Here is a 27860-nt window from a genome sequence, read left to right as displayed (position 1 = left end):
GCGTTGTGGTGACAGCACCTTACCTGACCAGATCGCTTGTGCGGCGGGCTGGGGCAGGGCTGCCCCGCCGGGGCCGCCGCGGGGCCGTCAGCGCGCCGGGAGCTCCGCGCCCCCTTCGAACGGCGCTGCCGCCGGGACAGGAACGGCCAAGGCGCATCTCTAGGGGTAACCGATAGATTTTTCCTTCCTGGCCACTTGCGCGTGTTCGTCCGCAACGAGTCCTTCGTTCAGGCATCAACCGGATCGCGGGGGCTCGCCAAAACTTTCTTCCTCGTTACAGAACCGGTATTTATCCGTCAAGCTCGGTACTGCCACGGAAGCAAAAAGCAGTGCCCGGCACCTGGCGGGGGGTGGTGTCTGGTGTTTGTGGTTCCCCCTAGCAGGCCTGCCCCCGTTAGCCGCACACCGGGGGTGCCGCCTCGGCTCGTCCCGGGGCGGGCGGCGGCCGTCGCGTTCCATCCGGGTCGGGGCGCCGGGCGCGCAAGGCAGGCCGGGAGCTGCCCATATCCGGGAAGCTCTCCGCGGCGCAGGCACCGACAAAATGGCGGCGCCGAACTGAGAGGCCCGTGGCGGCGGCGGCGGGCGCTGGCGGAGGGACTGAGGAGCCGCTGCCGGCATCGCGGAGGGCCGCGGCGGTCGTCGCCGCGCGGGCGGGGCTGAGCTCCGTGCGCTCGGGCCCGGGGTGCTGCTGCTGCTGCCGCTGCCGCCGCCTTCTCGCCGCAGGTAGGTTCGCCGTGCCGCGGTGGCGAAGGGGGGGCGGCGGCGGGGTGGGGGCGAGAGGCCGAGGCGCGGCCGCCGCGCGGGGACGGTGACGAACCCTCTCCGGCAGGAGCGATCGGGGAGCCGCGGGCCCTTCTCGCCCCGCCGGGAGCGGGCGGAGCGCGGCCGCGGGAGACAGTGCCGTCTCCGCTTCCCCCACCGGCCGTTGGCGCCTCCGAAGGCGGCTTCTCGCTCGCTGGGGAACGGCTTCCCGGGAGGGGCGGTGGGGCCCGTCGGCCCTTGTGCCGCCGCCGGGCGAGGGTCCTGCCGCCCCCGCGGTGGCGCTCGGCCCGCCGGCCTGCGCGGTGGGGGCCTGGCGGCGCGTGGGGACCGGCGCAGCGGCGGAGCCACCTCGGGTCACGGCCCGGGGCTGACCGGGCGGCGAAGGCGCGGCTGTCCCGGTGCCGTGGGACGGGGTCGGGATACTCGCGAGTGTCGGATGCCCAGCACTCATCCCGGCGCCGCGGCGTTGCGGGTACGGGTGGTCCCCGAACCACTAGGTCCTGCTGTGCAGGAGGAATTACTGCGGTACCTCTCTGTGCGATACAGCTTAGGCTTTGCTCCTCAGTGGCTGTTCTGCTGGCAGCCGTAAAGATCATTCCTGTGTACGCTCGAAATAACTACTAGTGCTGCAGAGGATAATTAAGAATACATTTCTACGTAAGAAGAATTGTACCCTGCTAAAGGAGGTACAGAGCGTATGAATGGAAACAAGCAGGGCAAATGCACAATGTTCCCAGTGTTCAGCTACCCTCTGGTCATTTCCAGCTCAGTCTTTCCTGACTGTTTATAGTTGTGTTTATTTACTAATTTCAGGGTCCAGTTTTCTCCTCATCCTATGGAAACTTTTGGCATCGGAAACGCATCCTTTGGCAAATTGCTTTACACTTCAGTGACCTATTACTTGAAGAACAGCTTCCTTTTGTTGATTTGAACCAAGCTTCTCCAACTCAAACTAGCAATAAAGTGTTGTGGTTATGTATAAAGTAAGTTACTAGAATAGGTACATGAAAGAGGGAACCAAAACAGATTAATATGTGGGTTTCAATACTTAATTGGAGATACAAGTATTTAAAAGCATGGTCAGAACTTCTGGAGACAAGAAATGTTACAATTCTGTTACAAAGCTGTGTATTTTTTTCCCCAGAAAAACTTGATTACCATTGACAGTTGCATGCAGCCATTCTGAGTTTTCATTCAAATGCCTGTTTGTCCAATCTTTCATGGTTATGCTGTAAAAAGACATGTTTGTATGTTTGTTTGACCTGCAGAGGAAAATACTTCATCCCTATATTTTGAAAAGAAATTAAATAAGTTTTTTTAAACTCCTTTAGGGAGGTGGAGAACTCCACCAGCAGAAACAGCTGCATTAACAAACAGATATATCATTTACATTTAATGACACAAAACTGCAAGGGGGAATAGATATCGCTTCCCGTGGATGCAGTTTGTGTCTGCTAGTTAGACGTACAAAATTGAGATAGGTTTCTTACTGAGCAGTCAAAAAACTTCCTTGCTTTAAAATGTATGCAAGTATCTGTAAGAGGAGATGACTTCTGAATTTTGGGGTTCATATGTAGAGCAAGGTGAACTGTAGTAATACTTGCTTTCTTGTACTTCATTAGACTAGAGGACCAATTTAATTGGGTTTCTGAGCAATTAAGACTGTAGTTTCGCATACACTATCACCTGCTGCCAAAAGAAACAACCCACCAAAAAAAAAAAAAAAAGTATTTATCTAGGTAAGTTCCTTACCTTGATTAAGTCTGTTTGGCCTTACGAACAATTATGCTGGTGCTAGTAAGTGGTGGGAAATAAGTGGACTGGGTGGTTCACACTGGTTAAGCTCTGCTTCTGCTAAAATTTATGTGAAAGTGCAGCTTTATTTTCCAAGACTACTTAGTCCTGTTATCCTGTTATGCTGCAGTTGCCAGGAACATAATAGCTATTGAACACGGCATTCCTTGTCTTAAAGTTCTCAAAGCACTTTAGAAAGAAATACAATTCTTTCAAGTTTTGTACCGAAAGAAATTGGAGAGCAAGCTGATTTTCTGCCTCCTGGGTTGTAGACTTTTGATGTCCTGATTTATGGCTTAAGTGTCCCGTTAATTTAATCTTGATTTCTCTTAGGGGTGTTACGTTTGTTTATCTCGGCTGCCCATGGTGTAGCCATAAAGTGAATATTGAAATACCAGATGAAATTCTGGTAAAATACATAGGTGCAAAGCAACTTGTTTTCTTCTGAATTCCAGGTCTTTGGAACTTGTTAAAAGGAATAATTTGTGTACGGGCATCTTTTTCTTCTTTCATTGGTATATGTGTGACACAAGATCCATACCAACTGTTTTATCTATATTACCATGCCAGTGATGTAATTAGTCCTAATTTTGGCTGAATTGGAACAAGTAATTTACATTACTAAGTCTGTAAGATATTTAGCCTTGTTGTCCTATGTTTTGGGATGAGTTTATTCTAAAGGTTTCATTTTTCTGGAGATGGTGATTCTTTCAAGTGTTATTAGCATATATCCTTGCGCTTGGGTATCCCAACACGTGTTTTTTGATGCAGATCTGTTGGAAAGAAAAGGCACATCTATAGTAAAACAGTCTAAATATAGTGACTGCATTTGGTTTGGAAAAAAGTGTTTTTGACAAAGTATTTCCAATGTGATCTTAAATATGGCATGTTTGGAAAATGATTTTGAAAGTGGCCAAAATTAAATTACATTTTAACTGCTCTCATGCCATACTTTCTGCTGAATCTAGATTTAATAGTTTGAGCAAAATGTCACTGTTCACTATTAAAATTCACTTACACATCTGATGATATTTTCCTTATTCAGTGAACACTGAGGAATCGTATGCTACCAGACTGCAGGAAAAAACTTTAATATAACTACTAGATTACATTTATTTAAGGTTTCAAACCTATCACAGGGCAAAGAAGGCTTGTGGGTGCAGTTATAGCACCTAGGATTTAGTTCCATTAGTGAAATTAGGCTATTTCTTAAGTGGTTCCCCAAGGAGAATGGGATTAAGTGGGTGTCTCTTGTGTTTCTTTTCACAGTCATTATTATGTACTACTTCAGGCTTTCAGATTTTAGTCACACATGGCTAGCATGTGTTTTTAAAATAATTTGCATGTGTATTAGAGGGTTCTTTGTCATACTAACTTCTTGTTGTATTCTGCCTCAATCACTGAATCATTAATTGGTTTATGACAGTGCAAATATTGTAGAAGTGAAACCTGGAAGAGTGACTTCTACATAGACTATGTGAAACCTGTTTAATTCATGTCTAGTATGAGAAACAGTTATCTACACATGGCTGCTTTAAGAGATAAAAGATGCATGCAGACATCTGAATTCTCAAAAATAATCCTTCAGAAAACTAGGAATGCAATTTTTTAACATTCGAGAAACAGAAACAAGAAAATTTAAACATTTCAGTATTGCTACTGTTAAACATTGCATTTGAGCTTTCTATTGTAGTTGCCTGTGAAGAAAAGACAGTGCTACAATATGTAATTTTTGTATCTTGTGCTATCATATTCAAAAGTTTTATTTCATTGTACTCTAAAGAGGCTAATGCTCTGTAACTTCAGTGCTTTGCCTTGGTTGCTTTGTCCTTTGCCATACCAGTTACAGTACTAACTAGTACACAGCACAAATGCAGAGATTTGAGTACTCTGCAGGTGCAGGGTTCTTTCCCTGATGAGTCTGCCCCTTCAAAATGCAAATGTTCTTTGTTTTCGACAGAAAGTTCAGTTTCCCTTACCAAATGTCACAGCTGTGCTCTCAGTGAATTTGATGCTTGAGTCGTTAAACAATTTTACAGTAAAGAGGTTTGATTGAATTGTCTTTGTTTTCTTTTCTTCCTGCTCTCGTGTTCCCTTACGTAAAATAAATTTAAAAAAAATTACCTAACTATTGCTGAAGATCGGTTCAAGAAGACTTGAGCTAAGCAACTGTGACAGCCCTAGAACATTGAATCTGTAAACAAGTTTAAATGGCAGATGGTACAGGAAATCATGAAGTTGCATGCAATGAGCTAGGCAAGTGTTTACTTTTGACATATGTGACTGCTAAAGAATGGATAAAATAACGGTGATTACATACTCTTACTGGTGGACTTTATACTTCTCATTTCTATCTTGATGAAGATAGAGCTTGATGTCAGAATTGTTGGCCAGTGATGGTATTTGGTCCATACCCTAGCTAACCGGGTAGCAGTGTTGGCATCTTCAGCTATTGAAGTGTTGATGCAGAGAACATGGGTGATGCACCCAGCAGAGAGGGAAGGCAAAGCAGCAGTGATGGGGTGGTGCACACAGCAGGTTTTGTCTGCTCTTGAAAGCTTTGTCCTCTTTACTCTGTCCACATCCTTTTCAATTCAGGACTGTTTGGACCTGAGGCACCTAAAACTTTTTTTGTTAACGAACTGTTAAAGCCCAATACAGTTTGTAATTTAGGTTGAGTAAAGACTGCCTGAAGAATTGCTCAGCATGCTTTTAGTAACTGTGGAACCAGTGCTGTATGGTAACATTTCATTGCCACCAATGCTACAGTAAACTTTTTCACTCCTGTATGTATAACGGGATTTTTTTGTTTGTTTATTAACAGGATAGCAGTTTTGGGTTGTGACAAACTCCAGCACTAGATGAACCATGGCTTCACAGTGAAGAGCCACTGATTTCACAAGTTCTGAAACGAACAGCCAGTCTTCCTGGAATTCTGGTGTGTGCGAGTCCTTGGTGGAGGTTGCATATATACATGTTTTCATGAAGAGAAGTGAGAAGCCAGAAGGTTATAGACAAATGAGGCCTAAGACTTTTCCTGCCAGTAACTATACTGGCAGCAGCCAGCAGATGCTACAGGAAATAAGAGAGAGCCTCAGGAATTTACCTAAACCCTCAGATGCTGCTAAAGCTGATCACAGCATGGGCAAAATGTTATCTGAAGATCCTAGACAAGGCCGAAATCCCCCGAAATTTGTAACATACCATAAAGTTTTGCAGGAGATAAGAAACTCACTTCTGCCATTTGCAAATGAAACAACCTCAGCTGTTAAAGGAACATCAGAAGTTAATCGACAGATGCTGCAAGACTTACAAGCTGCTGGCTTTGATGAGGTGAAATGTTTTATTTTCAGGATTTGGTGTTTTGCTAACTATAAACTATTAGTGCATGTTTGAGGGGGTGTTGGTCATGGAATGTTTGAACAGCATATGGTAAGCAAAATAGCTTCTTCAAAATCTGGTAGGTTTCTAATTAGATGAAACTGGTGATTGTGGATGAAGAGGAATAGAAGGATTTAATGAGGCTTGGCTTTTGAGTTTTTGGTTGTGTTTTTTTCTTTTCCTTTTTTAAGTATCTTGTGCACTTCGTTCTTATGTGGTAGGGCTAGGTTGTTTTAATTATTTATAATTTTAAGCAGTAAGAACCAGACTCTCTAGAACATGGATTTTGCCTCTGATACTCAGTGGAATTTTGAGTTGTGCTCAATTAAAATATGGCCATTCTAAATTGAAAGGCAGTACCAAATATCTCAGAAATCAATTTTGATGAGCTCTTTACATCTGTGCCTAATAGAAACTGAGGAAGAAATTTGGCTATCCTTCATGCACTGTGTCAGATACAGATAAAATAACAAGGTACTTGACAAAACCACTTGCAGGGTGTTTTCTCTGTGTTTTATTCTCAAGACAAAAATGTCGAGTCTCTTGAAAATCTTGGACATTAGTAATTATTCTGCTGTGATTTTCATTATAAGAACAGGGAACTAAATAATTGTTCAATCTATTTTTTATAATTATTGACTAAAGTTATTTCCATTCATTTTAATAAATGAAAGGAGCTGAAATGCAGTTTCCAGGAATAAAAGATGAACACAGTTACAGGTCCTGTGGTTTTACTGGGACTTTCACATCAAAGTAAATTACACCTGTTTTCATGCCTTCTCTGTAAACCTGAGTACAAAAGCAGGTTAAAAGAAGAAAAAAAAACTAAACAAACTAGCCAACCACTCTTTCCAAAGGAAAAAGGGACAGTACCACAGCAGGGATTGCCTTTACAGGAGTGTACCGCTTGTAGTAGTGACCAGCTCGCGAGTTCTGCTGGCTGTGATGCTTCGGTATTTACGGAGATATACTTCTACCAAGAGTGATCTTCTCCAAAACTATCAGCTGGCTTTTCCTCACATGTCCTGGTGTCAGGTGCTGATAGTGGTTTTTTTATGTTCCTTCTGCTCACTCAAATACACAGTCCAGGCTGTGTTTTCAGTAAGAATGGAAGGATTTTATAATGATAAATCATTTTGTAATAGTTTGCTCCTGCTCTGTGGTTTGTTGCCGAGATTGGTTTTTTGGGGATTTGTTGTGGATTTTTTTTTTAAGTAGATCAGTTCTCAAATCCATTTTTACAACTTGAACCTGTAGTCATTTTTGCAAACTGAAGAATGCTATGTGGCTGGATAATAAGCTAGAAAGGTACCTTAAGTTGGTATTTTTGTTGGCTCTTTTTTATCTTGAAGCCTTTTGCTCCTGCCCTTTGTTCTTGGATACAGCTGAGAATTCCCAGGACACTTGTGATTATCTGGACTTTTTTGAGGCACAATGCCAGTGTAAGCTGTTTCTGCCGTGTGTTAACCCACAATTATGTTGCCACAATAGTCCATATGGCATTGGCCTACGTACACTGCTGGGAACAGATACCACTGAAGTATGAAAGCATTTTTCTTGGTAGGGGGTATTCCAGACAGCAAGTAGGAATGAAATGAGAATGTGTTTTGAGCTGGGATTGTTTTATGGACTGGATCGTAGCTGGGGTGTGTTGGCCAGCTGTAAGTGGCTGCTCTGGGCTGTTCCCAAAACGGCATGTTTGTGATTTAGCAGGTTATGTGTAGAACTTCTTAATTTCATTATATCAGGTGCGTTACAGGCTTTCTGTAGAGACTAACCTATCTAATATGTAGAGGCTAACTACAGCTGCTAGGTACCACATCCATTTCTTGCTTTAATTTGCTCTGATTTGGACCTGTCTATATAAGTAGTGTTTCCTCATCTCAGCCTTTAATGAGATTTCATTATGGTGTTGAAAATGGATTTGAATTGGTAATACAAATTTGCCTCTTTGCCGTATTGTGGAGTTGTCACTTGAAGTTTGGAAACGTAATCAATTTATTTTTCACCTTATTTGTTTGTTTTTAAATTTATTGGATGTCACAAATGTTCTGGTTATTCCCCCCACCCCTACCCTACCCCCAGTAGGTGGTATTCAGGGTTAAAGCTGAGCAGATAGATAGATAGATATCAGTAGTATGTATATAGACAGTGAAATATATGTATAGAAATTATCAGAGAATGCAGTTTTTGTGTGTGGTTTTGGGTTTTTTTTTAAATAAACATCCTAAATAGCTTACAGAAAATCTCTCTTGCTTGTTAGGATTCAAGTTCAGTGCTCACATGTTCTGTGTAAGGTGATAACTCTTCAAGACATTGAGTACTTCATGTCACACAGATGACCAAGTTTTTTGTTGTTCAGCTAGACGGGAGAGAGATCCTTAGGCCCAGGTTCTCTGGTTAGCGGACAGGGAACTAAATTTCATCTCTTAAAATACTGCTGGTTCTGTACTTTGAGATTCTCCGTGTCTTCATGGCTTGGTGATGTGAACTTGTAGATTTAGGTTTCTGTATTATAGAATTACTTGGATAAAAAGACAGTAAATTTGGGTTTGAAACTGATTAAGAACAAAATTAAAGTTGGTAAGTAGAAGTGAGTCTTATAAATAAGTATATTAAAATTGGAAATTAAGCACTCTGGACAACTTAACCTTCTGTTTGCACAATGGTCAATTAGTATTGTGGTGCTGAAAATTAACACATAGGTCTTGCCTATAATAGTAGAAATGTTGCAGACATAACTGTCTTGTGAAGGAGCTATGAGATAAAAAGTTGTACCTGCTTTTTCCAACGATGTCAGCTGGTCTGTAAAGATTGCAACAACCTTATTATGTTTTTGGTTTTTTTTCATTCTAAAATCCTTTTTTAAGGTTCTACTTTGTTCACTGGATTTGATTGTTGTTTCTGAAGGCTGTATGCAGTCTTGTATGTTTGTAATCTTAAAAATGTACACAGGCAAGGTGAAAGTATAAACGTGGGTTTGAATTTGAAATTAACACTTGACTACTTCCCTTGTGAGCCCTCTTTGATGTCCCGTTGATTTTGGCAGGAGTTGAATGCTGTTGTATGTAGGTAACCTGTTCAAGCATAATGTGAACTGAAACAATTGCTTTAGTATGACAAAGTATGGCCATAACAAATCACTACAGTGCACTTAATTATAGGGAGTTATGCTGTGGATTTTCAGACTTGTTGAGTCAGCTGCACAAATCCCGTTCAATATAGATGGGGAGAGCAGTGCCCTGACTTAACCATCTCTGGTCAACATCTCTGCCTCTGTTGTTTGTTCTTGATCTCATTCAAGTCAGTGGGAAAAATACTGGTCCATACCCCATTTTCCGTGGGCAGCGATGGGATTGGCTGTCAGATCAAAACTTTTGTTTGGATCTCTAAGAACACAGAGCCTAAATCAACAACAAAAATAATAGAATTTCTACCGATAATGTCTTTGTTAGGGAGAAACTAATGGATGTTTGTTGACAAAAAGTCATGCTGATTTGAGGGAAAATGAGCAAAAACCTGTTCTGAATTTCACATTAAGGTATCTTCCATAGAATACCTTAGGTTGGAAGGGACCTCTGTCTGTAACTGGCTGTTACCTGACCAGTGTGTATCAGTACTAAGTGCTTATATAAGCAAATGGTTTGTATGAATAGCATGATGACACTATTTACATCAAACTACAGTGCTTCAATAAGTTAACTTTTTTTTTCCTGGAAGATTCAGACTGTATCGGTGTTTTAGAAGATCTGTTGTGGAGAATACATTTTAATATTTTAAGTGGATTGACAGAAATCAGTTACATACCTCAGTAAAATCACTGGAGGGTATTTGGCTAAATAACTATGCTTTTTGGTATTTTTGCCATTTTCTTGTAAATTATTATTTTTTAAATATAATTTTCTCTTTAGGATATGGTTATACAAGCTCTTAGACAAACTAACAACCGTAGTATAGAAGCTGCCATTGAATTCATAAGTAAAATGAGCTACCAGGATCCTCGTCGGGAACAGATGGTTGCAGCAGCAGCAAGACCTGTAAACGCAGGTATGAAACCACCAGGTAGGTGTATCCATGGTAACTTAGTAACTCATCGAGTGTATCCTTATAGGTGAAAAATACAAAACAACCAATTCCTCTTTCACATGTTCACAATGGAACAGAGATGTTGAGATACAGGGGGTTTTGCTTCTAAAAATAGCATGTAAAGCATATAATGTAATTTCTTCTGAAAGATAAGTGCACTTGACAGGAATTTATTAAATGTTTCTTTGTGTAATTGCATGGGTTCAGTATTGTATGTAAGTATTTTATACAAGGAATGGCATTTAGATCTCATTTTAGTAATTTTTGTCCCTCATTGGTGTGATGCCCTTATTTTATTCTCAGCATCAAGTGCTACTTAGAAGCCAGTGGTGAGCACTGAATTCTTACTTTAATTTTTTGTCTCTCTTCACACACTCGCCCACACAGCAGCGCTATGTATGTGTGGGTTTGTGTATTTCTGTTATGTGTGTGTATATAATTATATATCATATGTCTACAATATTTGTATTTTCGGTTGTCCTGTTTCAAGATTCTTCTCTCTGCTTAAATTTTCTGCTTGGTTCCAGATTTTGTTTGTATGGTTTTTAAGGCAGACTTAATGTTTTTATAGATATCAGGGGACAGACTATAGTTTTAGTAGTAACAGAGTCAGAATTTTGTTACTTGCTCTTACTGCTCTCTTAACACATGCAAGCACATTTTTATTATATCTTGATACTTTTTTAAAGACAGGTTTTAGTAGCATATACCTAAACAAAGAGTAACTTTCACATGGAGCAGAAATACTGAACTTTTATTTGACTGAATGCTGAGCTGCTAGCACTGTAAAGTGACATTTTAAATGACCATATAGGTATGAAGACAAATTAGTAGCCAAGAGTAGTAAAGTACAACTTGATGTTCATTTAGCCTGTGGAGCAGGCTTAGTCTGTTCTTGTGTGAATCTTCTGGCTAAAGGCCACCATTTAGCCACAATATTCATTATTACTTGCAAAGATACAGTAAGTAACACATTTTATTACTGAAGATACAGTGAGTTGCAGCAGTTAAAGTACTGTATGTGTTTACAAGTATCTCTAATAACATTGCAAAAAGCACAGTAAGACTGAATATGCTGTTGTTTCTTTGCATATTATTTTATAGGATGCAAAGTAACATCTATGCAGTAAATATGTTGTAGAGTTTGACTCAAGCTTTGCTTTCATACAGTTTTAATTCCTGCGTCTATATAACACTTCTACCTGTAAAGACATAACTTCTAAAATTAAAGTACTTAATCAAATTTTGCATGAAAGGAATATAACAAGTCTGGATGAGCTTTATGCACACAAGGGTGTAAGCGAGCTGTTTGATTTTACAGCATTTAGTTTAAGAACACTGAAGTGTTTTATAAGTGTTAAACTGGAAGGAATAGCCACATGACTAAACATTTTTCCATGCTGTTGCTTTTTTGCGTTTGTACTGAACATCCCTTCTGAGAGTTGTTTGTATGCATGATTACAAATATATATAATGCGCCTAATAATTTTGCATATTACCATTTTTTCAATTAAAAATTGAATGCATCCGTAATTGAAGCAAAATGCATCTTCAGAAAAGTAATTTCTAAAAACTCCGATGCTATAGTTTCATTGCAATTTTTGTTCTTCTGCTGTGTACTGGGCATATTACCATAGCATGCTGTGTGTTAGCGGGCAAATTTTTCATGTGAAGTATGGTGGATTATGCTATGTTGGAGAATTCCTATCCTGTTGCTATAGTAATTAAGGCAGACAAATAAAATATTCAAAGCAGTAAATAGAAATGATTTCTAATAATATAAATGCTGTGTTTTCTTCTTGTAAAAGCAGGGACTGTACAGCAGTCGGTTAACCGCAAGCAGAGCTGGAAGGGTTCTAAGGAGTCCTTGGTTCCTCAGCGGCATGGCCCTTCCCTGGGAGATGGTGTAGTTTATCGCTCAGAAAGTCCCAGCTCTCAGCCTGATGTAGGAAGGCCATTATCTGGATCTGGCATTGCAGCATTTGCTCAGGCTCATGCTGGCAATGGACAAAGAGTGAATCCCCCGCCTCTACCACAGATCAGGAGTGTCACTCCTCCTCCACCTCCTAGAGGACAGACACCCCCTCCAAGGGGGACTACTCCTCCACCTCCTTCCTGGGAACCAAACTCTCAAACGAAGCGTTACTCTGGAAACATGGAATATGTGATCTCCCGTATTTCTCCAGTGCCACCGGGAGCGTGGCAGGATGGTTATCCACCTCCACCTATGAATCCTCCACCCATTAGTTCTTCCACACAGGGCCAGAGGGGCATGAGCGCTGTCCCCATTGGCAGACAACCAATAATCATGCAGAGTTCTGCCAACAGCAAATTTAACTTTCCTTCAGGAAGAGCTGGAATGCAAAATGGCAATTGTCAGGCAGAATTCATAGTTCACCAGAATGTGGTGTCTGGGAACTCGGTGAGTCGCCAGCCACCCCCATATCCCATGAATTCAGCTAACAGGCAAAGTCCCACAGCGCTACAGATGCAGACAGGAGGATCTGCTCCTCCTTCAGCGTACACCAATGGGAATCTTCCTCAGGCAATGATGGTGCCGAATAGAAATAGTCACAACATGGAACTTTATAATACAAATGTAGCTGGAATACCTGCATCCTGGTCACAGCCTTCCCCTGTGCAACCGCAGTCATCACCTGGCAATGGGCATGACATGCCTACGTGGCAACCCAATGTTCCTGTACGGTCAAATTCTTTCAACAACCATCATGGCAATAGGCAGAGTCACTCTAGCAGCTCTCAGCCTTCAGCTACAACAGTAACAGCTATAACGCCAGCTCCCATTCAGCAACCAGTAAAAAGTATGCGTGTGTTAAAACCAGAGTTACAGACTGCCTTGGCACCCACTCACCCCTCCTGGATGCCACAACCTGTGCAAACCATTCAGACCATTCCCTTCTCTGAGAGTCCATCTACAAATATGGCAGTTATGTCTCCTGTTGCAGAGGCTCCAAATTACCAGGGTCCCCCACCACCTTACCCAAAACACTTGTTACACCAGAATCCCTCTGTCAATCTGTATGAGACGGGACCCAAGCTCAGCAAGGAGGAACCACCTGTTTTGTCCAAGGAGGATGAGAATGAAAAGAATTATGAATGCATCGATTTGACAGATAAAGAAAAGAAACAAATTACGACATCACCTGTTCCTGTTAGAAAAAACAAGAAAGATGAAGAAAGAAGAGAGTCTCGCATTCAAAGCTATTCCCCTCAAGCCTTTAAATTCTTCATGGAGCAGCATGTGGAGAATATACTGAAATCCCATCAGCAGCGTTTGCATCGGAAAAAACAACTAGAAAATGAAATGATGCGGGTAAAACTCTTTTTTCTAAATCTATGAATGGAACTGTTTCTGTATTAATTTTAATAAAGAAGTAGAATGCGTAAATAGTACAGATAAATAGAACATTGTGGTATACCATGGTATTGGAAGTCTCCTTTTAGTTTTTGTGTTTGAGATGTGGTGAGATTTTCATTGCTTTATGTACTTCATTATCATGTCAGATTAATTTTTTAAAGTAAGATTTTTGCATGTCGAAATGTAGTTCATCTGGATTATGTATGATAAGGCAGCAGAAGCAAAATCATTGTTGCTTGAACTGAGATTTAAGTACATGGTTCATAGCTTTTTGTTACAGGTTCTATTTAATCCTAATTTTTGAGTGAGTTATATGCAATATTTTAATTAATTTGAGATATTTTTATTTTTTTAGATAAACACTGCTGGTACACGCAAAGCAGGGACAAGTGGTAGGCTGGTTAGTGCATCTATATAGTCACCAAAACATTGATAACTTTCACATTCTGCAGTTTGTTTCCAGTAGTGATAGGGTTTTTAAAGTTCAAATTACAAAAGGGAAAAAAAATCTAAAAGTTAGATTTTTAGAATGAAAGAGACATGGTACCTTTTGCTTAAGTATTTTTTTCAATCCAGGCTGTAAGAGTATCTGTTCAAACAAGGGGCAGTTGAAAGGAATAATAAAAACCAGGCATCAACAAAACCACGTAAAATCTTTGTGCCTGCATGAAGTTAGTGGTCTATTTCTGGGATTTCAGTATTCTGCTAAACCAAATCAAAAGGGTAAAAACCGCAGCTGATGTATACATAGGCCATTTCAAAAGAGAAAATAGTGAGAAGTAGTGAAATTAAGATTTGCAGAAATGGGAATATGAGATGTATTACTTATTTCTTAACAATTGTAGTGGAAAATTTGACGTAAGTATGATATAACTTCTAGCTTATTCTGTGACTGAATGGATTTGGCATATGCCGCTTTCTTGAAGTGCTGTTTTTTAAATTTGTGTTTTCTTACACTTTGAAAATTCTTACTGTAAGCTGTAGTGTTTTGTAAGTATTTGCTTAATCACGAATATGTAAATGTTAGCAAAATTTCTTCCTGGAACACTTTCTAGATCTTTATTCTTAGTCTTCTCTCTTTCCTTTTCACTTCCACTAACAGCTGATTTAAACTGTTAAGGTGTGGGAAGCTTTCCTGAACTCTGTAGCCTCCATCCCTGTGTAGACAAGTAAGATTCTGGAGCAACAGTATTTGTTAAGAATAGCATGATCCCTTTTTGGAGGGCTTTGCATGCAATCCTGCATCAAAATTAAGCATGAATTTATTTTTACTATTTTTGAGTACTTAAATGTAAGATTATAATTAATGATGATTTGCAAACTTCACTTTCCCTTCTTACTGTGTTGTGTTCCATAGCATCTCAAGCATAATTATTACTTATATGAAAGCACTGATATAACTTTTCTTGATATTTTTCTTGTCCATTTAAAGCACCCTAGCAAATGTCTTTTCTTATATGAAGTGCAATTTCCCATACTTGTGCTAGATTTAAAGCTGGGGTGTTTAATTGCAGGCTGGAGAACAGGAAATGGGGTATTATGCTGCAGCAGACCTCTCCTTTTCATCAGGGTATAGGAGAGGAATCCCACAACAGTGACGTGTATTTCGGGTCTTCATGAGAAGGAGAAAGGGAAAGTAGCTCATTACTTATTTTCAGGAAGTTCAAGAGGATTAAACAAGTATTGAACCCCTTCTTTTCTCCCCTTTAGTAGGAATTTTGAAGCCGGGGGGGCTGGTAAACAAAAAACCCAGAATGCATCCCTACAGAAATAACCTACCTTCACAGGATGCTGTATTTCTGGCATAGGTGACATATTTCTAATCTGTCAGGTTTCCTAGGGAATAGAGTGGAGCTGTCTGTCTTACATTTTTTTTATTTAGATGTGTGAATTTGGCCAAGAATTACGCTAGGTGTCTTTGCCACAAAGAGAAACCTGAAGTCATGATTTAAGGCTTAGCAAGATGAGGAGGGAGCAAAATGAGAGCGAACTGTGTGATATCACAGAGCAATTCAGGAAGCTCCAATTTCTGGCATTGTCTAGAAATACTAGGAGATGTATGTGCATGAACATTTGTGCAGCCGATAAAGCTGGTTAATTTTTGGTAAATGCTGCAGCTGAGGAGAGTTCTAGGGAAGATACAGCAATGCAGGGAGTGATCAGTTTGTCATTAACATTTGTTTTAGTGGGTGGTGTAGGAAAAATGAAGATGGGTTGGGGAAGAAATGACAAGTTCTGGTACTTGGGCTTTTTTTTTGCAAAACTGTTAGGATGAACAGCTAGAGAGCAGGTACCAGAAGGTACTTAAAGCTACAAGATTTTTGGAGACTGACTATTTGTATGTCTTGTGGTGATTACTGTATTGGGTCTTTCTCCTTCTAGAGTTTTGGGGCCATCTAGATTATATTTCTGGGTTATATTTCTATCTAGATTATTTTTCTGGATCTATTTTCTAGATCATATAGAAATGCCGGTTTTCTAACTGATCAGTACGGTTCAGTTTGTGTGCAAGTGGGGTTGTACTGAAGCAGACTTCATGGTTCAGATGGGACTTGAGAAGGTGACTCACACTTTGAACTTAAACAGGGTCAGGTCTTCAGGCATCTTCTTGATATTTAGAAATCTTCAAAAATCCCTCCTTCTGCCCAGAAGTGTGCCTTAAGCATGTTCATTCACAGAAAACTTGAGATGCTTCTATCCTGGAAGACAGTGCTTGGGTATTGCTGCAGTAGTGTGTTGAGGAAGACAATTTCTTGATGCAAAGTAGGGAGCTGAACCTATTTCCTACATCCAGTCTTGAGACTACTGCTACCCAGTCCTAACTACTGCCTGTCTGATATCAACAAAAAAAATTGTCTCAAATCTGAGACGGCCTTCCCCATTTAAATCTTACTGAATTGATACTCCTTGTGAAGTTTGTTTGGGTAGACAAGCATTTTGTATACATCTTCCTAATTGCATCTCCTTTGGATCCATTTTTGTTATAATGCCTGTAAGAATTTCTGTGTTCTAACGGTGTTTTCTTTAATAGGTATCCGAAAGCATTTTTAGGTTACTGAATGATATCTAATTGATTTTTTTATCTCACTCTTTTTCTGTCACATCTATTACATTTTGTTTCAAGTTATGTTAAAAGTTAGGTATAAGTAGAAGTCATGTATAACATCCAGTTTATACAGGCTTAGACTAGTGTTACCTAATCCTGATGATGGTCCTGAGTACTGTTGTGCAGACAGTATCCTAAACATTTGAAGCGTTAAGGAGATGGGGAGCAACGAGGTTTGGTATCAAAAATCAATAAGATGTGACAATAAGAAATTGAAAACTTTCAGAATAGTGCTTGAGTAACAGTTGTGATGTTTGCAGGGAATCAGTTTGGCCATGTTCAATTTTACGATCAGGATGTCCAGGAAAAAGTAAGGGAATATACTGTAGGTTGCACTTGGAAATCATTGCTGTAGGATGGTGATTTCAAGCCAGATAGGCAGAGAAAATAATTGAGACGCTATGAAAAAGGGAGCAGCAAGATGTTGAAAATGCTGACAGAAAACAAAAGAAGGCATGAACATCAAACTATGTGGGAGTAGTGTCACAGAGAAAAGAACATAAAAAATTAAAGAAAGATTCTGCTTACATTGCAACCAAAAAGAAAAGATATTCTGATTCGAGGGCCTCAAATTTGCCAAGAAAAATGGCACTGAAATTGAATGGAACTTTAAAGGCATTTAAGCCAGCAAAAATACACTAGGAGGAACCTAGGTTGGAATATGATGAGAATGCTCGGTGTGGTTCTTGTAGATAAGGGTTTCCATGCTGGATGTGATGAGTTACATGTGGCCCGTGAGTGTTTCAGCTGTCAGAATGCTAGTGGTATTGGCCAGAACACCAGGGATGTTCATTCAGGATAGGGGTATGTACGCAGATGGGAGCCAAGAGCCGATACCGCAGGGAGGAGTGAGCCACTCAAAGAAATTGCCCTGCTCAACTAGTTGGTATGTAGAGTGGAGAGAGTGTGACTGAAGTCCCTTTTAGAAAGAGGCGGGTGATGTGATAAGAGGGAAGATCAGGTCCTGGCTTGTGGCAAAGGCACATGCTTGGTGTGGGTGGACAGTAGGAAGCAGTGCCATGTGGACCTGGTTTGTGTAGCTACACAGGGAAGCAGGAGAGTGGGAGCCGCATACTCCTCCCTGCAGCTGAAGTTCCACTTGCAGTGGTCAGGAAGTTTAATGGCTTCTGTGCCAGCTAGTCGAGAGGGTGAAAGCCTTTCCCACAGCAGCTCCTACTGCTCCTAGGGATGTCTTGGCTTCCTTTAGCTCTGCAGAGAGAATCAGGGAGGCAGCTGATGCACACTCAGATAAGTATTATTTGCAATGTTTTTTATCAGTAGTTTGCAAATTACCCTTTCTCTTCTTTAGAACATACTCCCATCTCAAGAATGGTGCATGGCACCTCATGCATTTTGCTGTTGAAACTGATCATGTTTTGTTTTTTATTACTACTACATGTTTTCCTAGAATCCTAATGTGTAAATTAAAACAATACAAAACCCCTTTAAGTATTATTCCCCATGGTGTATATAAGTATTTGGTTTGCTTTGCTTAAGCCTTGTAATTGTAAGATCAAGAATTAAAGAGTACTGTTCATTCTTCAGATCTAATTCTGTTTGCTACACAGGTTGGATTGTCACCAGAAGCCCGAGATCAAATGAGGAAAATGTTGTGCCAGAAAGAGTCTAATTATATTCGGCTGAGAAGAGCTAAAATGGACAAGTCTATGTTTGTAAAAATTAAAACCCTGGGAGTTGGTGCGTTTGGAGAAGTTTGCCTAGCAAGAAAAGTGGATACTAACGCTTTATATGCAACAAAAACTCTAAGGAAAAAAGATGTCTTGCTTAGAAATCAAGTTGCTCATGTTAAAGCTGAGCGGGATATCCTTGCAGAAGCTGATAATGAATGGGTGGTTCGCCTGTACTATTCATTCCAAGATAAGGACAATTTGTACTTTGTAATGGACTACATTCCAGGAGGTGATATGATGAGTCTCCTAATTAGAATGGGTGTCTTTCCAGAAAATCTGGCACGGTTCTACACAGCAGAGCTGACCTGCGCAGTTGAAAGTGTTCATAAAATGGGCTTCATCCACAGAGATATTAAACCTGATAATATCTTGATAGACCGCGATGGTCATATTAAATTGACTGACTTCGGGCTCTGTACAGGTTTTCGATGGACCCACGATTCAAAATACTACCAGAGTGGTAAGAGAAATATAAAAGGTTTCTTTTTATTGATGTCTCATTCTTTTCAAGGAATTAAATAATGAGTAGAAAGATGACTGTGCTGTTCCCTTTCTGAATAGTAATGCATCTAACAATACATCTGCACACCACTCAAATTATAGAAAGCAGCGTTTGGTATGTGGGGGAGTTTGTGAGTATGAGCATTGATTCCTTAAGGGAGAAGGAATGAGTTATTCTGCTGTAAGTTTGTCATATTAGTGGCTTCTGAGATTTGGAGAGGGAAAGTCACAGCAGTAACAAGGTAATTACATAGACAACAGCCCTAACTCTGTTTGGAAGATAGTAGTGATGTTTTAAATGTAACAGTTGTTGAAAACCTTACGCCAAGCTCTGTCTCATGTACTACTTCAGTGTACCTTGTTGATTTCTGAGAAAGGTTTAAGTAGGCTTTTAAAAATCCTACTTGATTATTTAAAACAACAGCTAAAAAAGGAAATCAGAGTTCTGAGAGGTAAAATAAGAGATTTTGTAATTGCCTATTTCTCATTTTCAAAAACAAAAATATACCTTCCAAAACAATTTTTAAATTACTTTTGATTTGTTTTTATCAAAATATGTATCTTAGGCCAGGCTGTTACACAGTCTTTGGAGAGAAGCTGAAGATGTAAAATCTGATTTTAGTTTTTGATGCTTTAAGTATTGGGGGTTTTCTGTTTACATAAGAGGAAGAACAATATATGCCCTGTACCCCAAGTGTGGTTATGTTAAGGAAAACTGAGGAAAGCTCAAACTCAATACTTCTTCATAGTTAATGTTAAAAAATAACTTAAAGTTTCCTCAAAAGTTGACTTTTTGCTTATGATGGAAAATACCAAAAGCCTGATGTTGATGACCATTTTAACTCTTTGAGTGTTGAAACTGAAACAGATTCTGTCTTATAACAACAAATGTTAACAAATAAAGAAAATTTCATACTAGGTAAGAACTAAAGTAATCTTCCTCAATTTTGGCATCTCTCTGACTCTATTATAGGTGATCATGCGCGTCAAGACAGTATGGATTTCAGCAATGAATGGGGTGACCCAGCAAATTGCAGGTGTGGAGATCGGCTGAAGCCACTTGAACGAAGGGCTGCACGTCAGCATCAGCGCTGCCTGGCCCATTCTCTTGTTGGCACGCCCAATTACATTGCACCAGAAGTATTGTTACGAACAGGTAATGCATTTTTGTACTGTAATCTTGCTGCAGAGTAACTGATATTCAGGTAGCTTGCTTCAAATTTCTTAAACTGCCACTTTTCCCATGTGTATAATATTTTGACAAAAAATAGATAGTTGTTATCATGGAAGTCTTAAGCAAGTGTACTGAATAGAATTTGCTTGTGACCCTTTTTTATTCGTAGAAATACAAGACTAAGTTCCTACTGAGACTTTGACTACCTTGTTATGACTTCATTTCAGGTTACACACAGTTGTGTGACTGGTGGAGTGTTGGAGTAATCCTCTTTGAAATGTTAGTGGGGCAGCCTCCATTCCTGGCACAAACACCACTGGAAACACAAATGAAGGTAACTTTTAAAAGTCTGGTATTAACAGCCTGAAAAAGCAGGCTTAAAATTTGCATAGTCTTTCTAATTTGTAATAGAATCAAAGGTGATTTTTGAGAGTGCTGCTCTATCCAAGCGTGTTATAAACTAACAAGATTTTAAACTTTACCATGGCAGCACACTTAATTTGTAGAGGGATTTCAAGGATCATATTCGTATCTTTTATCTGGTTATACAGTAAAGAGGCCAACTAGCAATCACATTGCAGATCTCGGCCATTCCCTTTCGATTGTTGCACCTGTTCCAGTTATTCTTTCCACTTTCCTCTCCTATTCCAGCATCTGGGTGTTGTTTTCCCACTACTTGGCTTCCATGCCTGCTTACCTGCACAAGATTTCCTTTGGTGATGTATCTGTGTGCAAAGGTGGAGGAGCAGCAGATGACCGTGGCTGCTCAGGGTTACTGGCAGTTCAGAGCCATTGCTCCCTTCCTCCCTGAGCCCCATCTGTTTCAGAGAAATCACATGGGCAGTCTTCTGTGGGTGCCATTTTTGCAAAACTGCATTAAGCTTGCAAGATACTAGTTGGCTGAAATGTAGTGTGGGTTTTTTTGGTTGTTTGGGTTCTTTTTTTAACTTTAAATCTGTTCCTCTTTCTAGCCCATCAGATAAAGCAAAATTCTTTTGCCTCACCTTTTTTTAAAGATTGTAAACCATGTGTCTAATCTCAGGTTCCAGGTGCTGGATTTTACAGTATCTTCATTGGTTTACAGCAGGGATATTCCATGCCAGACTCTAGTTTAGATTTGGAATTAACTAAATTTTACCTGGATTTTGCTGGTTTTCTAGAGAAAACGTAACTTGTTTTCTGAAAGAGTAGCTTCATATTTCCCCTCTCTAGTGTGAAAACACTTACACGTGTCGAGTGACTGTTTTGTGGCTGTTTGGTTTTTCATTTTGTTGTTCTAACTTACACTGTTTTTTCCTTTTTATGAAGTTGTAAATAGAATAACACCTATTTTTGCTTTAAAGGTTATCAACTGGCAAACTGCACTTCATATTCCACCTCAAGCTAAATTGACTCCGGAGGCCTCTGACCTTATTATTAAACTCTGCCGAGGGCCAGAAGATCGTTTAGGCAAAAATGGTGCAGATGAAATAAAAGCTCATCCATTTTTTAAAACAATTGATTTTTCAAGTGATCTACGGAGGCAGTCAGCTTTCTACATTCCCAAAATTGCTCATCCTACGGACACGTCAAACTTTGATCCAGTTGATCCAGATAAATTGTGGAGTGATGATGATAAGGATGGGAACAGAAATGATACACTTAATGGGTGGTACAAAAATGGAAAACACCCTGAACATGCTTTTTACGAGTTCACCTTCCGAAGGTTTTTTGATGACAATGGCTACCCATACAACAATCCAAAGCCCATTGAGTATGAGTATGGCAGTTCCCAAAACTCAGAACAGCAGTCAGATGATGATGATGATGATGAACAGGCAGGTAGAGGAATTCAAAATCGTGACCTGGTTTATGTTTAGTAGAGGAATAAAAACTAAATAAACTTATTTTGAAGCTGCAATTTTTGAGAAGTCTCTTCAGAGAATTGAGAGAAGATTGCTAGGGTAGGGTAAATACATGCATGCATTTTTTTTTAAACACTAAGAAAACTGTCTTTTCTTTCCTTTCTGTACATTTTGTTTCCCCAGAATACAGGGAATCCTTTTCAAATATTAATTTATTTCAGCATTGTTAATTGTTTAATTTAGAAGAGATTTGATGTTAGGTAAGAAAAATATCACTTGAATTTTATTATTGGTTTTCTGTACTCTAAGTACTCAAAATAGGAAATAGTGTTTTGTTTGGGTTTTTTTTCCGAAGATGATGCCTGGTATCTATTTGTACATATACTGAGTAATTTTAGAAAACAGATCTCTGCTTCAGAATTTTTAATGACAGTTTTTCCTTGCATTGACCAAATATAAAACCTACTTTACACTAATAAAGCTCTCTGATAACGTTTCTGAAGAGAAAAAAAAAAGGCTGCTGTACCCTCACTTCTCACTGTATTTAGCCTAACTGTTCACAGCGTTGGAAGAACTGAGACATTTATCTGGTGAAATGGTTCCAGCAGCTGTGGTAGTGGCATAGTTCTCAGCCCTGGAGCAAGAAAGTGTACGTCGTGGCTGTAGTGTGATTGTAAAGTGATAAAGCATTAGAACTAGTATTTTATTAAATAGTAATTGAATTTGACGTTAATAACACTGTAGCATGCAACTGGTACTCTCAAAGCAGAAGGACTGTGCACTCAGAAGCAACTTGATTGTCTCCTGTCGTCAGAACGTAACATGTTCTCCTATGGTTATGAGAGGAGAAGAAGCTTCAGGAACAATACCTTCTGAAATCTAGTTTAATTTTCTCACTACAACCAAACTACAAAGTATGCACAGTTCTGCTTTAGCTGGAATTCTTAGTTTGAAAAATAAATTTTAGAATAGTTTCTTTATTATATATTTGAGATGGTAATGGGTAAAGATTATAAATTACGGCTTTCAAGACTGTTGTTGTGGGGACCAGTTTCACTTGGCATTAACAGTTTTCCTCGTAGTTACACAGATGGTGAGGAGAAGGGTCATGCACCAGTCCATCTGAGCCATCGGTACAGTTTAAGTGGTCCATCTTTCACAGCCCAGTTCAGAACAGAATTAGAAACTCAGGGCTGTGTCTACTGCCTTCTGCGTTACTGTTCTAATAATTTCCTGCAGCAGGTGAGCAGACATCCCCTTGGGTCTCCTGGTGGGAGGGTACTGAGCCTGTTAAGGCTACTGGGAGCAGGGAGGGGGCAACCCACTAAGCAGCTTCCCTGAGACAAGACCAGGAGTTACAGGTGAGAGGCAGAAAGAATAATGTTTTTTTATCTCTCTCCTCCTTTCTTCTGAAGCTAACACAGTGGTAAAGAAAATGCACTATTTTAAGTAAACTTTGTGTCTTTTAAAACATTTCCTTCTCCATGGAATTGAATTCCAATGGATAATCTAATAATGTGCCTGTAAGCGTTACTGTTTTCTTAAATTATTATTTGTGCCATTGCACTGGCATTGTGACTATCTAAACATCATGAAATTGGTGTTCATAGCTGTTCTTGCAGCAAATGCCAATTACTAGGTTAGTCTTCTCACCAAGCTGGTTTAAGAAATTCTTGTGCGCTTCCGGCCGTTTGTTCCCTTTCTGTGCTCCGGTTCAGTGTCTCTTTGTGCCAGTGCAACTGTCTGTAGTGCTCTGCTAATACTGGATCAGTAAAAAACTGCTTGGTGTTTAGCATTTGAAGGTTTCTTTCTTGAAAGCCTGTTTGAGTGATCCAGTTTCCAGTGTGGTCCAAAAAATCCTTTATATTGGCATGACTGAGGAAGCAGTGAACTGCAGTAAAGAGGGTTGGCAGCGAGGAAACTTCTTAAATGGACTTGGTCACAGGAGAAAACATTTGTGGGAGTTCACCCCTGTACTGTGAAGTGCTTATTATGGTTAGAAGATGCTTATGAAAAATTGTTTTCTTTTCTCAAGCAGGTAGTTAGTTACTTTCTATAATGAAAATGGGTTTGTAGCTAAATAAAACAGTTCATGTTCTGTCTATTCCACAGCTGTTGAAATAGAATAGCTTTTAAGATTAATTTCATTTAGCTTTAATATTATAAAATGGCTGCAGTGTATAACTACTCCATTTTATATATTATGTAAAAAAGATTGTTTTCCATGTAAATAAACTTTATAAAGATTATCCTCCTTCATAGTAAGTATCCCAGTAAAACTGGTCTACTTGTCTTGGAGTAAAGTATAATATATTACTGGCTAAAGGTAATTTTATCAAGTTTGCCTTACAGTTTTTGAAGTATGCAGAGAAAATAATTTCAGTTCTTCATTACATTGACTGTTAAAATTGCCTTTTTATCTGAGTATATTTCTCCTCTGCCTGCATTGTATTATGGTATGTTTCTGTTTATAACTGGTCTTCAGCCAGTATTTTAAAAAGGGGTGGGGGTGGGTGTCCTGTAAAGGCACCACAGTTCTATACAAGCAAAACCAGTTGCTTTTATTAAAGGAAATTATTGAGTCTTTTAAGGACATGTGCACGTACTGAAATATTAAATATTATTTTACCATTTTTCAACAAATATAGGAAGAGTTCACATCTTTAGAATTCGGTAGATGCTTCTGGCGTTTTCTGTTATCTTGTGTTAGAAGTTGTGATATACCTTCTTTTAATTTTGCCTCCTATATGCTGCAGTATTACGTATTTCCTTGCAAAAATAATGTGTTACAGTCCAGGTTCTCTGAGAAAGTTATACGTAAGCGTTGTCACAACTCTCTAAGATGCTATGCCTTACCCATGTTTTGAAACTTCACGTTTCATACATAGATTCAGAGTCTTTTGAGATTCTTTGTAGCTGCTGCTTAAAACATGGGTGTTTCACTGGTGACTTACGATGGGGATTGGTTTGTACAGGCAGTTGAGAAGAGAGGCTCCTAACCAGCAGCTGTGGAATTCTGCAGTAAGTTTTAGTTCAGGTTACTCTTACTTTGTAAAGTGTGAAAACAAATTTCTCTTCTACGTGCCCTTGTATACATGTTAATTGTATTTATAAAATGTTCTATAATCCTGTAACTGTACTACTGTAAATACTATTTGATATTCAGTGGCATTCTATCCTAGGGCAGGCCCTCTTGCTGTATCTTTTCTATCCTTGATTTGTAATAGAATCTATAGAATATATGGCTAGAAAGTCTCTTTGAGACTGACCTATCTTCTGCTGTTGCAAAGCTGTGAGTGGGAATGATTTATTTAGACTCCTTTTAAAACTATTCAGCTAATAGGCAGTGCAGTAGGGGGGTTCTTAGATGCTGCTGCTGTCACCAAGACACTATTACGCTTTGGTTTCAAATGTCTTTGGCGTTTCAGATCAGACCTTTAATCTGTTTGCTTTAATTCAGCCAAAGCAAAAGGATAATAAATTGGGTCAATGTCATAGTAAAATTTTTTAATTCCTTAAGATGCTCTTTGATAAAGGCACTATTCAAGTTTACTGATTTTTATATATCTATATAGATATATTCCATGTGTGTATATGTATATATAATGTCTTTTTTATATTATAAATATCCTTCTGTCAGTTCTTTTGGATCCTCCAATTAAATACATAGACCACCATACAATTCCGCTTAAGCAAATCATTCATTTATTGTATGCGTAGTTAGTAAATTTAACAATCTTGCATTATCTCATGGCTATAGTAAGTTGCTCACCAGTCTTTTGCATACTGTGTGCTTGTCTGTGTAACACCATGGGCATCCCTTTTCGCCAGGTCTCTGCATACCCGTAGTCCGACTGCATGTATGGACTGTGATCTCGGAATGCTTACTGGCATGTTGGGGTTTTTATAGGGTTACGTAGTAGTGGCTTGAACCATAACCTCAAAGTCTCCTGATGTTTGTATGAAAAGAATGTGCATCTTTTATGCTGACTTTTCTAGTAGGTACCTGGGAGCGTCCATCCCCTTTGTGCAGGAGTGCCAGGGTGCCCATTTCTTTGTGCCCAGCAGGTAAGGAGCTGAGGCTTCCTTGCCACTGCTGACTGAACTGTTAGTGCAGCATGCACATTTGACCTAAGGGACATGAATGGATGGTTGCATTGACACTTAAAAGTTACTTCAGAATAAGGGAAAGAATTCCAGCACTTGTGAACAGCCAAACTGAACTATCAGCTGCTGGTAATCGGTGACGTTCCTGAGTTTTGGAAACTGTTTTCTCAGAATTGGTTTCTTTAGTGTAATACCTGCTGGGATGATAACAAAATACAATGAATCTTTATAAGGAGTGAAAATCAATTTTTTGTCTTGGCTAGTCAAATATGAAATGTGAACATTAGTTGCCCAAATGTGCTCGGGGTTTTTTTTTGTTTGTTTCTTCTCCTTCACACCCCTCTTTTCCAAGTCCCCTTTATGCTGCAACAGCTCTACTGATAAACATACACAAATTGTTTTGTTAAATAGCAGAAATGTCATGGTACTTAACTGTCATCTCATGTTTGTAACCTGTTCTCAAAAGCATACATTTTGGTGTTCAAGAGTTCAATTTCTTGGTGCTCTATCCCTGTCCTCTGCTGCCTCTTTTGTCAAAATAATTAAATCTTAGTTATTTATTATGCATTCATTATGTATGATAAAGCTATTCCTGTTCTTGAGAGATACGACAACACATCACAGCTTTTGTGTTTATTAGGAGGGGAAATTGCCTTTGAGAAAGTCCACATCTGTAAGTGCACATCTCAAACTGCCAATGCAGGAACCAGTGTCGTCTTGCAGAGACAGCTTGCATCCTAATTCTTCTGCCTTTGGTTTGGAGGTGGGAGTACAGCACCATTTTTCGTTCATTAGCCACTGACAAACAGAGGAAAAGTAATCCCTCCAGCTCTCGGTAGCCAAGTGACGCGGTACAGTAAGACTTGGAAGTTTAGAAAGTCATCAACGGCTTTTTCTTACAGCAAATATAGAAATGCTTATTTTAAATTCAGACACTCATTGAAGGGATAGGCTAAAAGTGCCAGTCTAACGATGTTAAATGGGTAAAAATGCAAGAGCAAAAGCATAAGAACAGATGATGGTAAATTTAATTAAAAGACTGCATAATAGGCTGCAGGTTTTCTGAGGTCACCCTCATGGACCATCATTAACCAGCTGCATTGTGCCCAACCTTTAGAGCCTATTTGTTGCTAAGCAGCTGAGTCTATTTATATGGGGGATAAGTTAAGGGACATCACACTGGGGGACAGGTTCCTGCGGCTTGCTGAGCTCGGTGTCTAGTTTTCCTTAGCCCTGTAGTACGTGATGTGTCTTCTTTCCCATAAAAACACCCTTTATCACAGTTTGAAGAGCTGGAGATGGTCACAAAGCAATGAATATGTGGATAAAAATGGATACATGCCATTTACAAGGCAAAATTCATCTTTGTGAATTATGGGAAGTAACTAGCGGTATGAAGCCCCTTTCCCCTGACTGACTGTACTTCTGCTAAGCCCCCCCCTCTGTCAGGGCGGGCTCAGGCTGCGCTGGTAGCACCCCATTCCTCACCGTGCTGCATCCATCCCCCTCGGAGGTACAAACTTGCTGTTTTTCAGGCCTGTCTGTACTCTTGGGTCTCTTATGCTGCACCTATTGCAACACCTATCAGCTCTCGCTGCAGTCCTATGTTAAATACAGTGTAAAACGCTGTTTCACAGCAACATTTTCAATGTAACTGTAATTCCTAAGATGGCCAAGGTGTCTTTCCACTGTCGTGATCCTTTGATGCTTCTCTACCTCTGGGAGGAAAGTTTAATTCCCCCATCTAAACAAATGCGGTTGTTCTCCAGCGCCGCCCGCTCTCGTCACCTTTGAGAGACGGAGGCGGGGAATAGTCATCGACTGAGCATTGGTGGTTCAGTGGTAGAATTCTCGCCTGCCACGCGGGAGGCCCGGGTTCGATTCCCGGCCAATGCAACTTAAGTATTTTTTTCCACCACTTCTTTGTTTCCCGCGTTTTTACTTCCCCACCTCCTTTTTTTAATTTTCCTTTTTTTTTTTTCCTAAAAAAAAAAAAAACCGGTCGTTGCTGTCAGTAACGACGCCAAAACAGCCA

At 39.9% G+C, this 27860-nt stretch overlaps 1 protein-coding gene and 1 non-coding gene across 7 annotated transcripts; both read left to right on the top strand.

The window, feature by feature from the left end:
* The first annotated feature begins 539 nt into the window (after nt 1–539).
* On the top strand, nt 540–26433 carry LATS1 (large tumor suppressor kinase 1). 6 transcript variants are annotated; one of them, XM_056342427.1, is made up of 10 exons: nt 540–723; nt 1576–1745; nt 3012–3185; nt 5381–5889; nt 9849–9999; nt 11832–13357; nt 18077–18659; nt 19674–19856; nt 20102–20208; nt 21218–26433. In XM_056342427.1, exons 4-10 carry the CDS (start codon nt 5539–5541, stop codon nt 21731–21733), a joined length of 3417 nt encoding a protein of 1138 aa, XP_056198402.1. In that variant the 5' UTR covers nt 540–723; nt 1576–1745; nt 3012–3185; nt 5381–5538; the 3' UTR covers nt 21734–26433. The 6 variants fall into 6 exon arrangements, with proteins under 6 accessions (XP_056198402.1, XP_056198401.1, XP_056198405.1 ...); XM_056342426.1 differs by lacking the exon at nt 3012–3185; XM_056342430.1 differs by lacking the exons at nt 1576–1745; nt 3012–3185 and having other exon boundaries at nt 543–723; nt 9849–9984; nt 11835–13357.
* A 1217-nt stretch (nt 26434–27650) lies between these two features.
* TRNAG-GCC (transfer RNA glycine (anticodon GCC)) lies at nt 27651–27721 on the top strand. The gene has a single exon. It is a non-coding gene; the product is annotated as a tRNA-Gly (tRNA).
* Nucleotides 27722–27860: the final 139 nt, after the last annotated feature.

The sequence above is a fragment of the Falco biarmicus genome, chromosome 6 (genome assembly GCF_023638135.1).
Source record: "Falco biarmicus isolate bFalBia1 chromosome 6, bFalBia1.pri, whole genome shotgun sequence".
Taxonomy (NCBI): domain Eukaryota; kingdom Metazoa; phylum Chordata; class Aves; order Falconiformes; family Falconidae; genus Falco; species Falco biarmicus.
The sequence above is the reverse complement of the archived record's forward strand: the minus strand, read 5'-3'. Positions and strand labels throughout refer to the sequence as shown.